At 53.8% G+C, this 12,673-nt stretch overlaps 1 protein-coding gene across 1 annotated transcript in view; it reads left to right on the top strand.

The window, feature by feature from the left end:
- The first annotated feature begins 705 nt into the window (after positions 1 to 705).
- The window catches only part of LOC142363305 (myosin heavy chain, embryonic smooth muscle isoform-like), a 104,028-nt gene continuing 92,060 nt past the window's right edge, over positions 706 to 12,673 (top strand). Inside the window, exon 1 of the mRNA XM_075436824.1 lies at positions 706 to 763. Coding sequence (XP_075292939.1) covers positions 706 to 763 — 58 coding nt within the window. The remainder of the gene's footprint in view (positions 764 to 12,673) is intronic.

Here is a 12,673-nt window from a genome sequence, read left to right as displayed (position 1 = left end):
GCTTCCACTCACAACACCAGCCACTGAGGCACGTCAACAAGCTTCTCATAACTCAAGAGTCGCCTTCATTCAACTGGAAAGCCTGGCATCCTAAATAACACTGTAACAGATGTTTAAACCACTTCTTCCTTGCTTATTGTGGTAATCCCTTTAAAGGCTCACGCATTTCACTTCCCCATCAACTACAGATGGGAACATTTGGCTTTCTCCTGATTTATTTTCTCACTTTCTTAGCACAGGCTTCTACTTTTTTTTCTGTTTTCAGCACCTGTTGCAGATCTCCCCAGGCATGATCTCAGCTCCCCTCCCACAGTTACTGTGCAGCAGGCACCCAGAGTCTGAGTGCCAGTTCTGCATCTGGGTCTCACTAGAGAGGAAGCCACAGGCCACACCTGAGGTAAGAACAAGTGGCTGACAGTGTCTAACCCCATACACTAAAGTGCTTGAAAAACTCCTTACTCCAAATATGAATTTCATCACCCAAAGTTGGAATCAGAACCTTAGTAATATGCTTTACAAATCAAGATCATTAAAAAAATTACATTATCACATACTAAACACTGAATATGGATGCTTTGGAAACTGCAGCACAGGCCAAGACCTTGTGATTGTGCACAAGGATGAAAGCTCAGTGACAACCCCACCGAGACAGGAATACTTCAGTTCAGAGCACTCACCCCCACTTTCCGCAACAGATCTCCCACAATGTTGAGCGCAGATATTGTAGCCGAAGGAGAAAGGGGGCTGGTACAAAATCCATTTGGTATAGCTGCAAACACAGACACATTTTATTACCTGCTCCACTTCTCCACAGGTTTTTTTATTTGTTTTTTTTTTTGTTTGTTTCAATTTCAATAAATCGACTCCAACGTAAAAAAGTAAATCTAAAATCCTACTGCAGGCTATTCACAAAATTACCCCACAATAACACGCAGACTACATGATCACTAGCCATGGAAAAACGAAAAAGCTTAATTCCTGTCCACTGCCCTCTTTCCCATTAGAACTACACACAGAGTTCTCGCACTCTCCATCTGCAAGGCTATTGCCCGCAATCCATCTAATCCAGCCAGAGCTTCCCCTGGAATCTATTCTTTCTAATTTGAGAAATAACGTATTAATCCTTGCAGTTGTCCAGAGCCTTCCAGACAGGGAAGCGGACTGGACTAACACCCTGCTGCCTCATAGAGAAAACAAGACCCCCAAAAAGTATGTGTTGTAACAGGGGCAGTCTAGACTGTTTGAATTACTGCCCACCATTTACTCACCACTGCTGCTCCACATTTAAGCAGAAATATCAGCCACTGCACTTCCCTGCGATCTCAAAGGTCTTCAGAGCTCTGCTGCAGGCATCCACTGCAGAGCACAAACCCTTGCCCCGGTAAAAGCAGTATCTAAGCTTCTCCGTCCTGCTTCTCCATGCTGCTTACTGATTATACTCCTTAAATGCACCTGATACTGCCCCAGGATTTAAACACACCTGATCCAATGCAGGTGGGATCCACACCTACCTACACTTACTTCAAGTTCACCAACAAGCACCTGGCCTGAAATTGTTTGTTAACAAGCTGCAGGTACTGCCTAACAACTAGACACAGTTTCTACAAATTATACATTTTGGGGAAGGAAAACTATTTTCTGATCCTTTTCCAACAGGTGTAGCTGGCAAGGAGAGAGATGCCTGGACAGCCGAATCCATCTTTTCACAGTCTAGAGTCGGAGAACTGGGCGCTGACTTTCGGGTGACTTCTTGTTGCCTCTCCCGTACTGCTAGCTCTTGCCGTAAGTCTGAGGGTTGAAAGAATAAAAAACCCACACGTCTTGGTGACCGAGTTCCCTAATAAACACTGTCTCTATTCATTTGGGAGGGATGAGGAGGAAACACTTTGCAACAACTCTGTATTAACTGCCTGCTGCTGTCTTTCTGCAGCAGCGAGGACCCCCCCCTCAGGGCAGTCACAGCCCCAGACCATCACTGCCTGTCACGTGTAAGCGCAGCAGGTGACTTTTCCGCAGTATCTTCCCCATCTGTGGTGCGAGTCCCATGGAAAGTGCGTGACGCGAACTGCAGCTGGTCACAAATGCCTGCGGAACTACACTCCGCTCCTGCTCAAACAGCGGTGGGGAAAAGGGAGGAATGACCCATTCTTGCTTTTCCAACTCCCCACATCATTCTTCCTGTTAAGCTGCGAGGTCCTGCAGACGTTCACATTTTCAGAGCAGGGCTGACGGAGGCCCCCGGCACGGAACAACTAAGCTACGGGTGAAGTTTGAGGTGGCAAGACAAGCAAGCAGCCCCTGTCTCTGTGCCTCTGTGCAAGCAGTGCCATGGGCAGGTGAGGCTGAGCAACAGCTTTCCAGGCTAGCTCTTTCTGCCTGCGAGCTATCTGCAGACATTCGCATTTTCACAGCAGGGCTGCTGGAGACGCTCGGCATGGACCCCCAGAGCTACGTTTGAAGTTTGAGGTGGCAAGAAAAGCAAGCAGCCCCAGTCTCTGTGCCTCTGTGTGAGCAGTGCCATGGGCAGATGAGGCTGAGCAACAGCTTTCCAGGCTAGCTCTTTCTGGCTAAGAGCTATCAGCAGACGTTCGCATTTTCAGAGCAGGGCTACCGGCGGTGTCCGGCACGGACTTCCCAAGATAAATTGGAAGTTTGAGGTGGCAAGACAAGCAAGCAGCCCCAGGCTTTGTGCCTCTGTGCGAGCAGTGCCATGGGCAGATGAGGCTGAACAACAGCTTTCCAGGCTAGCTCTTTCTGGATGCGATCTATCAGCAGACGTTCGCATTTTCGGAGTAGCGCTGCTGGAGGCCTCCTGCACGGACATGAAAAGATGCGTTTGAAGGTTGAGGTGGCAAGACAAGCAAGCAGCCCCAGTCTCTGTGCCTCTGTGCGAGCAGTGCCATGGGCAGAGGAGTCTGAGCAACAGCTTTCCAGGCTAGCTCTTTCTGCCTGCGAGCTATCTTCAGACCTTTGCATTTTCAGAGCAGCGCTGCCGGAGTCACTTGGCACGGACCCCCAAAGCTACTTTTGAAGTTTGAGGTGGAACGACAAGCAAGCAGCCCCAGTCTCTGTGCCTCTGTGCGAGTAGTGCCATGGGCAGATGAGGCTGAGCAACAGCTTTCCAGGTTAGCCCCTTCTGGCTGCAAACTATGTGCAGACGTTCGCATTTTCGGAGCAGGGTTGCCAAAAGGAGCCTGGCAGGGACCCCCGAGCCCCACCCTATGTTTTAAGTTTCCCCCCCCCAAATACTGTCCTGCTCTCTGTCCCATTTCTCATTCTGTCATTCTGTCCTGCTTCCTGTGTCTGTTTGTTTATTCCTCCCTCTCTCTCCCTCAGCCCAGTGCTTTTTTTTCCCTTCTTCTTCCTTGCTGCCCAACCGAGGCTTTTCCCCCTGCTTCTCTGTCCTGCTCCGCTGTCTGTTATTTTTGCCTGTCTTTCACTTTATCCTACCTCCCTGTCCCCTTTTTCTCTCTCATTATCACCTTGTCCCGCTCCCTGTCCCTGTCTTTCTCTGACAATTTGTCCTGCTCCTTGTCCTTCTCTCCCTTTGCTATTATTTCCCGTTCTTCCTCTGAGCTTTCCTTCCTTCTTTTTCTATCCTACTGCCCCAGTGCCTCTTTTTCCACCGCTGTCCTGCTGCCTGGCCCTTGTTTCCTCTCACTGTTCCTCTGTCCTGCTTCCTGTCCCCGGTTTTTCTGTTTCTCTATCCTGCTGCCTGTCTGGTCTTTTCTTAGTCTACATCCCTGTCCAGCCGACTCTCCCTTTTTGCCTTTCTCTCCTTCTCTGTCCTGCTTCCCAGCCCTTTCTTCTCTTCCTCTCTCTCTGTCGTCTAGCCTTAAGCTGGTTTGTGTTGGGGTTCCAACCCTAACCACCCCCTTCTTTGTCTGACCATTTCTTTGTTTCTTAGTACCTTTTTTCCTGTTCCCTGTCCTTTTTCTATCTCTGTCTGTGTGTCCTGCAGATCGTCGGACGGGGGTGGGAGGCTGGAATGGAGGCTGGGAAATTGGGGGAGGGGGGGGCGAATGGAGGCTGGAAAGGGGCAGGAGGTTGCAGAGGGGTGGGAAGATGTGTTAAGTAGAGCAAGAAAAATAGAAGGTGAGAGGCTGCAGAGGGGTGGGAGGCCAGAGGAGAGAGCAGAGGCCAGCAAAAAAAAAAAAACGGCTGCAGAGGGGTGGGAGGCCGGGGTGAGAGTAGAGGCCAGCAAAAAAAGGAGGACGGAAAGGGGTGGGAGGCTGCAGAGGGGTGGGAGGTCGGGGCGAGAGTAGAGGCCAGCAAAAAAAGGAGGCCGGGAAGGGGTGGGAGGCTGCAGAGGGGTGGGAGGCCGGGGCGAGAGTAGAGGCCAGCAAAAAAAGGAGGCCGGGAAGGCGTGGGAGGCTGCAGAGGGGTGGGAGGCCGGGGCGAGAGTAGAGGCCAGCAAAAAAAGGAGGCCGGGAAGGCGTGGGAGGCTGCAGAGGGGTGGGAGGCCGGGGCGAGAGTAGAGGCCAGCAAAAAAGGAGTCCGGGAAGGCGTGGGAGGCTGCAGAGGGGTGGGAGGCCGGGGCCAGAGTAGAGGCCAGATAAATAGGAGGCCGGAAAGGGGTGGGAGGCCGGGGCGGTACGAGCAGAGGCCAGAAATGCCATTTCTTTCGTCCTGTTCCCTGTCTTTATCTCTCTTTCCTGCCTTGTTTATTTCTCTGACTCAAGTTGTCTCTCGATCCGTGTCTTCTGCTTCCCACTCATAACATTCTCTCTTTTTCTCTGTCCTATTCCTGCATACAGTGTGTGGTAAGGCTGCTTGTTTCGGCAGCCACGTCTCGTATGAGCTCTAAGAAACCAACGTGCATTTTGGTGCGGGGCACCACTGACGCACAGAAGGAGTGCCAGGGGAAGATGAGGCTGAGCAACAGCTTTCCAGGCTAGGTCCTTCTGGGTGCGAGCTATCTGCAGACGTTCGCATTTTCGGAGCAGGGCTGCGAAAGGAGCCTGACAGGGACTCCCTTCATTCCCAGGATATGTTTGAAGTTTGAGGGGGCAAGACAAGCAAGCAGCCCCAGTCTCTGTGCCTCGGTGCGAGCAGTGCCATGGGCAGATGAGGCTGAGCAACAGCTTTCCAGGCTAGCTCTTTCTGGCTGCGAGCTATCTGCAGACGTTCGCATTTTCAGAGCAGGACTGGCGGAGGAGCCCGGCACCAAACACCAAAGCTATGTTTGAAGATTGAGGGGGCAAGACAAGCAAGCAGCCCCAGTCTCTGTGCCTCTGTGAGAGCAGTGGCATGGGCAGATGAGGCTGAGCAACAGCTTTCCAGGCTAGCTCTTTCTGGCTGCGAGCTATCTGCAGACGTTCGCATTTCCAGAGCAGGGCTGCCGGAGTCTCCCTCCACGCACACCCAAAGATATGATTGAAGTTTGAGGTGGCAAGACAAGCAAGCAGCCCCAGTCTCTGTGCCTCTGAGCGAGCAGTGCCATGGGCAGATGAGGCTGAGCAGCAGCTTTCTAGGCTAGCCATTTCTGGCTGCGAGCTATCTGCAGACGTTCGCATTTTTGGAGCAGGTCTGCCGCAGGCGCAAGGCACGGACCCCCAAAGATACAATAAAAGTTTGAGGTGGCAAGACAAGCAAGCAGCACCAGTCTCTGTTCCTCTGTGCGAGCAGTGCCATGGGCAGATGAGGCTGAGCAACAGCTTTCCAGGCTAGCTCTTTATGGTTGCGAGCTATCTGCAGACGTTCACTTTTCAGAGCAGGGCTGCCGGAGACTTCCTCCACGCACCCCCAAATTTATGATTGAAGTTTGAGGTGGCAAGACAAGCAAGCAGCCCCACTCTCTATGCCTCTTAGTGATCAGTGCCATGGGCAGATGAGGCTGAGCAACAGCTTTCCAGGCTAGTTTTTCTGGCTGTGAGCTATCTGCAGACGTTCGCATTTTAAGAGCAGGACTGGCGGAGGAGCCCGGCACCAAACACCTAAGCTACGTCTGAAGATTGAGGGTGCAAGACAAGCAAGCAGCCCCAGTCTCTGTGCCTCTGTGCGAGCAGTGCCATGGGCAGATGAGGCTGAGCAACAGCTTTCCAGGCTAGCTCTTTCTGGCTGTGAGCTATCTGCAGATGTTAGCATTGTAGGAGCAGCGCTGCCGGAGCCCCCCTGCAAGGACTCCCAAAGCTACGTTTTAAGTTTGAGTTGGCAAGACAGGCAAGAAGTCCCAGTAACTGTGACTCTGTGCGAGCAGTGCCATGGGCAGATGAGGCTGAGCAACAGCTTTCCAGGCTAGCTCTTTCTGCCTGCCAGCTATCTGCAGACGTTCGCATTTTCGGAGCAGGGCTGTTGAAGGCCTCATGCACAGACCGCAAAACTACGTTTGAATTTTGAGGTGGCAAGACAAGCAAGCAGCCCCAGTCTCTGTGCCTCTGTGCGAGCAGTGCCATGGGCAGATGAGGCTGAGCAACAGCTTTCCAGGCTAGCTCTTTCTGGCTGCGAGCTATCTGCAGACGTTCGCATTTTCAGAGCAGGGCTGCCGGAGGTGCCCGTCATGGACCGCCTAAGATACGTTTGAAGTTTGAGGGGCAAGACAAGCAAGCAGCCCCAGTCTCTGTGCCTCTGTGCGAGCAGTGCCATGGGCAGAGGAGGCTGAGCAACAGCTTTCCAGGCCAGCTCTTTCTGCCTGCGAGCTATCTGCAGACATTCTCATTTTCAGAGCAGGGCTGCCGGAGATCCCCTGCACGGACCCCCAAAGCCACGTTTGAAGTTTAAGGTGGCAAGACAAGCAAGCATCCCCAGTCTCTGTGCCTCTATGCGAGCAGTGCCATGGGCAGATGAGGCTGAGCAACAGCTTTCCAGGATAGCTCTTTCTGGCTGCGAGATATCTGCAGACGTTCGCGTTTTCAGAGCAGGAGTGCCTGAGGCACCCGGCATTGACCACCTAAGCTACGTTTGAAGTTTGAGGTGGCAAGACAAGCAAGCAGCCCCAGTCTCTGTGCCTCTGTGCGAGCAGTGCCATGGGCAGATGAGGCTGAGCAACAGCTTTCAAGTCTAGATCTTTCTGGCTGCGAGCTATCTGCAGACGTTCGCATTTTCAGAGCAGGGCTGCCGGAGGTGCCCGTCATGGACCGCCTAAGATACGTTTGAAGTTTGAGGGGCAAGACAAGCAAGCAGCCCCAGTCTCTGTGCCTCTGTGCGAGCAGTGCCATGGGCAGAGGAGGCTGAGCAACAGCTTTCCAGGCCAGCTCTTTCTGCCTGCGAGCTATCTGCAGACATTCTCATTTTCAGAGCAGGGCTGCCGGAGATCCCCTGCACGGACCCCCAAAGCCACGTTTGAAGTTTAAGGTGGCAAGACAAGCAAGCATCCCCAGTCTCTGTGCCTCTATGCGAGCAGTGCCATGGGCAGATGAGGCTGAGCAACAGCTTTCCAGGATAGCTCTTTCTGGCTGCGAGATATCTGCAGACGTTCGCTTTTTCAGAGCAGGAGTGCCTGAGGCACCCGGCATTGACCACCTAAGCTACGTTTGAAGTTTGAGGGGGCAAGACAAGCAAGCAGCCCCAGTCTCTGTGCCTCTGTGCGAGCAGTGCCATGGGCAGAGGAGGCTGAGCAACAGCTTTCCAGGCTCGCTCTTTCTGCCTGCGAGCTATCTGCAGATGTTCGCATTTTCAGAGCAGGGCTGTCGGAATTGTCCGACAAGTAACCCCAAAGATACGTTTGAAGTTTGAGGGGGCAAGACAAGCAAGCAGCCCCAGTCTCTGTACCTCTGTGCAAGCAGTGCCATGGGCAGATGAGGCTGAGTAACAGCTTTCCAGGCTAGCTCTTTCTGGCTGTGAGCTATCTGCAGACGTTCGCATTTTGGGAGCAGGGCTGCCAGAGGCGCCCGGAACGCACCACCTAAGCTACGTTTGAACTTTGAGGGGGCAAGACAAGCAAGCAGCCCCAGTCTCTGTGCCTCTATGCGAGCAGTGCCATGGGCAGATGAGGCTGAACAACAGCATTCCAGGCTAGCTCTTTCTACCTGTGAGCTATATGCAGAAGTTCGCATTTTGGGAGAAGGTCTGCCCAATGCACACTTCACAAACCCCCAAAGATACGTTTGAAGTTTGAGGTGGCAAGAAAAGCAAGCAGCCCCAGTCTCTGTGCCTCTGTGCGAGCAGTGCCATGGGCAGATGAGGCTGAGCAACAGCTTTCCAGGCTAGCCCTTTCTGGCTGCCAGCTATCTGCAGACGTTCGCATTTTCAGAGCAGTGCTGCCGCAGACACCCGTCAGGGACCACAAAATATAAGTTTGAAGTTTGAGGTGGCAAGACAAGCAAGCATCCCCAGACTCTGTGCCGGTGTGCGAGCAGTGGCATGGGCAGATGAGGCTGAGCAACAGCATTCCAGGCTACCTGTTTCTGGCTGCGAGATACGTGCCGACGTTCGCATTTTTAGAGCAGGGCTGTCGTTAGTGTCCGACACGGAATCCCAAAGCTACGTTTGAAGTTTGAGGGGGCAAGACAAGCAAGCAGCCCCAGTCTCTGTGCCTCTGTGCGAGCACTGCCATGGCCAGATGAGGCTGAGCAACAGCTTTCCAGGCTAGCTCTTTCTGGCTGCGAGCTATCTGCAGACGTTCTCATTTTCGGAGTAGGGCTGCCAGAGGCGCCCGGCATGGACCACCTAAGCTACGTTTGAAGTTTGAGGGGGCAGGACAAGCAAGCAGCCCCAGTCTCTGTGCCACTGTGCGAGCAGTGCCATGGGCAGATGAGGCTGAGCAACAGCTTTCCAGGCTAGCTCTTTCTGGCTGCGAGCTATCTGCAGACGTTCGCATTTTCAGAGCAGGGCTGTCGGAAGTTTTCGACAAGGAACCCCAAAGATACGTTTGAAGTTTGAGGGGGCAAGACAAGCAAGCAGCCCCAGTCTCTGTGCCTCTGTGCGAGCAGTGCCATGGGCAGATGAGGCTGAACAACAGCATTCCACGCTAGCTCTTTCTGCCTGCGAGCTATCTGCAGCCGTTCGCATTTTCAGAGCAGGACGGTCTCAACACCCCTGCACGGACCCCCAAAGCTACGTTTGAAGTTGGAGTGGGCAAGACAAGCAAGCAGCACCAGTCTCTGTGCCTCTGTGCGAGCAGTGCATTGGGCAGATGAGGCTGAGCAACAGCTTTCCAGGCTAGCTCTTTCTGGCTGCGAACTATCTGCAGACGTTCGCATTTTCGGAGCAGTATTGGCAGAGGCGCCCGGCACATACCCCCAAAGCTACGTTTGAAGTTTGAGGGGGCAAGACAAGCAAGCAGCCCCAGTCTCTGTGCCTCTGTGCAAGCAGTGCCATGGGCAGATGAGGCTGAGCAACAGCTTTCAAGGCTAGATCTTTCTGCCTGCGAGCTATCTGTAGACATTCGCATTTTCAGAGCAGGGCTGACGGAGGTGCCCGTCATGGACCGCCTAAGATACGTTTGAAGTTTGAGGGGGTAAGACAAGCAAGCAGCCCCAGTCTCTGTGCCTCTGTGCGTGCAATGCCATGGGCAGATGAGGCTGAGCAACAGCTTTCGAGGCCAGCTCTTTCTGCCTGCAAGCTATCTGCAGACGTTCGCATTTTCGGAACAGTACTGCTAGAGGCTCCTTGCACGGACCGCCTACGCTATGTTTGAAGTTTGAGGGGGCAAGACAAGCAAGCAGCCCCAGTCTCTGTGCCTCTGTGCGAGCAGTGCCATGAGCAGATGAGGCTGACTAACAGCTTTCCAGGCTAGCTCTTTCTGGCTGCGAGCTATCTGCAGACGTTCGCATTTTGGGAGTAACGCTTCCGGAGGCCACCTGTACGGACCACCTAAGTTATTTTTGATATTTGAGGTGGCAACGCAAGCAAGCAGCCCCACTCTCTGTGCCTCTGTGCGAGCAGTGCCATGGGCAGATGAGGCTGAGCAACAGCTTTCCAGGCCAGCTCTTTCTGGCTGCGAGCTATCTGCAGACGTTCGCATTTTCGGAGCAGGGCTGCTAGAGGCTCCTTGCAAGGACCACCTAAGATACGTTTGAAGTTTGAGGAGGCAAGACAAGCAAGCAGCCCCAGTCTCTGTGCCTCTGTGCGAGCAGTGCCATGGGCAGATGAGGCTGAGCAACAGCTTTCCAGGCTAGCCCCTTCTGTCTGCCAGCTATCTGCAGACATTCGCATTTTCGGAGCAGTGCTGTGAAAGGAGCCTGCCAGGGACCTCCCTCATTCCCAGGCTACTTTTCAAGTTTGCGGTGGCAAGACAAGCAAGCAGCCCCAGTTTCTGTGCCTCTGTGCGAGCAGTGCCATGGGCAGATGAGGCTGAAAAACAACTTTCCAGGCTAGCTCTTTCTGGCTGCGAGCTATCTGCAGACGTTCATATTTTGGGAGCAGGGCTGCCGGAGGACCCCTGCACGGATCCTCATATATACGTCTGAAGATTGAGGGGGCAAGACAAGCAAGCAGCCCCAGTCTCTATGCCTCTGTGCGAGCAGTGCCATGGGCAGATGAGGCTGAGTAACAGCTTTCCAGGCTAGCTCTTTCTGGCTGCGAGCTATCTGCAGACGTTCGCATTTTCGGAGTAGTGCTGGCGGTGGTTCCCTGCACGGACCCCCAAAGATACGCTGTAAGTTTGAGGTGGCGAGACAAGTAAGCAGCCCCAGTCTCTGTGCCTCTGTGCGAGCAGTGCCATGGGCAGATGAGGCTGAGCAACAGATTTCCAGGCTAGCTCTTTCTGGCTGCGAGCTATCTGCAGACGTCCACATTTTCAGAGCAGGGCTGCCGGAGGCGCCCTGAACGCACCGCCTAAGCTACGTTTGAAGTTTGAGGTAGCAAGACAAGCAAGAAGCCCCAGTCTCTGTGCCTCTGTGCGAGCAGTGCCATGGGCAGATAAGGCTGAGCAACAGCTTTCCAGGCTAGCTCTTTCTGCCTGCGAGCTATCTGCAGATGTTCGCATTTTCGGAGTAGTGCTGGCGGAGGTTCCCTGCACGGACCCCCAAAGATACGCTGGAAGTTTGAGGTGGAGAGACAAGCAAACAGCCCCAGTCTCTGTGCCTCTGTGCGAGCAGTGCCATGGACAGATGAGGCTGAGCAACAGCTTTCCAGGCTAGCTCTTTCTGGCTGCGAGCTATCTGCAGACGTTCGCATTTTCAGAGCAGGGCTGCGGGAGGCGCCTGGCACGGAACACCTAAGCTACTTTTGAAGTTTAAGGAGGCAAGACAAGCAAGCAGCCCCAGTCTCTGTGCCTCTGTGCGAGCAGTGCCATGGGCAGATGAGGCTGAGCAACAGCTTTCCAGGTTAGCTCTTTCTGGCTGCGAGCTATCTGCAGACATTCGCATTTTCAGAGCAGGGTTGCTGGACGCCTCATGCACAGAACCCAAATCTACGTTTGAAGTTTGTGGTGGCAAGACAAGCAAGCAGCCCCAGTCTCTGTGCCTCTGTGCGAGCAGTGCCATGGGCAGATGAGGCTGAGTAACAGCTTTCCAGGCTAGCTCTTTCTGGCTGCGAGCTATCTGCAGACGTTCGCATTTTGGGAGCAGGGCTGCCGGAGGCGCCCTGAACGCACCACCTAAGCTACGTTTGAAGTTTGAGGGGGCAAGACAAGCAAGCAGCCCCAGTCTCTGTGCCTCTATGCGTGCAATGCCATGGGCAGATGAGGCTGAGCAACAGCTTTCGAGGCCAGCTCTTTCTGCCTGCAAGCTATCTGCAGACGTTCGCATTTTCGGAGCAGTACTGCTAGAGGCTTCTTGCACGGACCACCTAAGATATGTTTGAAGTTTGAGGGGGCAACACAAGCAAGCAGCCCCAGTCTCTGTGTCTCTGTGCGAGCAGTGCCATGGGCAGATGAGGCTGAGCAACAGCTTTCCAGGCTAGCTTTTTCTGCCTGCGAGCTATCTGCAGACGTTCGCATTTTCAGAGCAGGGCTGCGGGAGGCGCCTGGCACGGAACACCTAAGCTACTTTTGAAGTTTAAGGAGGCAAGACAAGCAAGCAGCCCCAGTCTCTGTGCCTCTGTGCGAGCAGTGCCATGGGCAGATGAGGCTGAGCAACAGCTTTCCAGGTTAGCTCTTTCTGGCTGCGAGCTATCTGCAGACGTTCGCATTTTCAGAGCAGGGTTTCTGGACGCCTCATGCACAGAACCCAAATCTACGTTTGAAATTTGAGGTGGCAAGACAAGCAAGCAGCCCCAGTCTCTGTGCCTCTGTGCGAGCAGTGCCATGGGCAGATGAGGCTGAGCAACAGCTTTCCAGGTTAGCTCTTTCTGGCTGCCAGCTATCTGCAGACATTCGCATTTTCGGAGCAGGGCTGTGAAAGGAGCCTGCCAGGGACCTCCCTCATTCCCAGGCTGCTTTTCAAGTTTGAGGGGGCAAGACAAGCAAGCAGTCCCAGTCTCTGTGCCTCTGTGCGAGCAGTGCCATGGGCAGATGAGGCTGAGCAACAGCTTTCCAGGCTAGCTCTTTCTGGCTGCGAGCTATCTGCAGACGTCCACATTTTCAGAGCAGGGCTGCCGGAGGACCCCTGCACGGATCCTCATATATACATCTGAAGATTGAGGGAGCAAGACAAGCAAGCAGCCCCAGTCTCTGTGCCTCTGTGCGAGCAGTGCCATGAGCAGACGAGGCTGAGCAACAGCTTTCCAGGCTAGCTCTTTCTGCCTGCGAGCTATCTGCAGACGTTCGCATTTTCAGAGCAACGCTGCCGGAGTTCCCCTCTACGAACCACCTAGGCTACGTTTGAAATTTGAGGTGGCAAGACAAGCAAGC

This window comes from Opisthocomus hoazin, chromosome 15 (genome assembly GCF_030867145.1).
Source record: "Opisthocomus hoazin isolate bOpiHoa1 chromosome 15, bOpiHoa1.hap1, whole genome shotgun sequence".
NCBI classification, from domain to species: Eukaryota; Metazoa; Chordata; class Aves; order Opisthocomiformes; family Opisthocomidae; genus Opisthocomus; species Opisthocomus hoazin.
The sequence above is the reverse complement of the archived record's forward strand: the minus strand, read 5'-3'. Positions and strand labels throughout refer to the sequence as shown.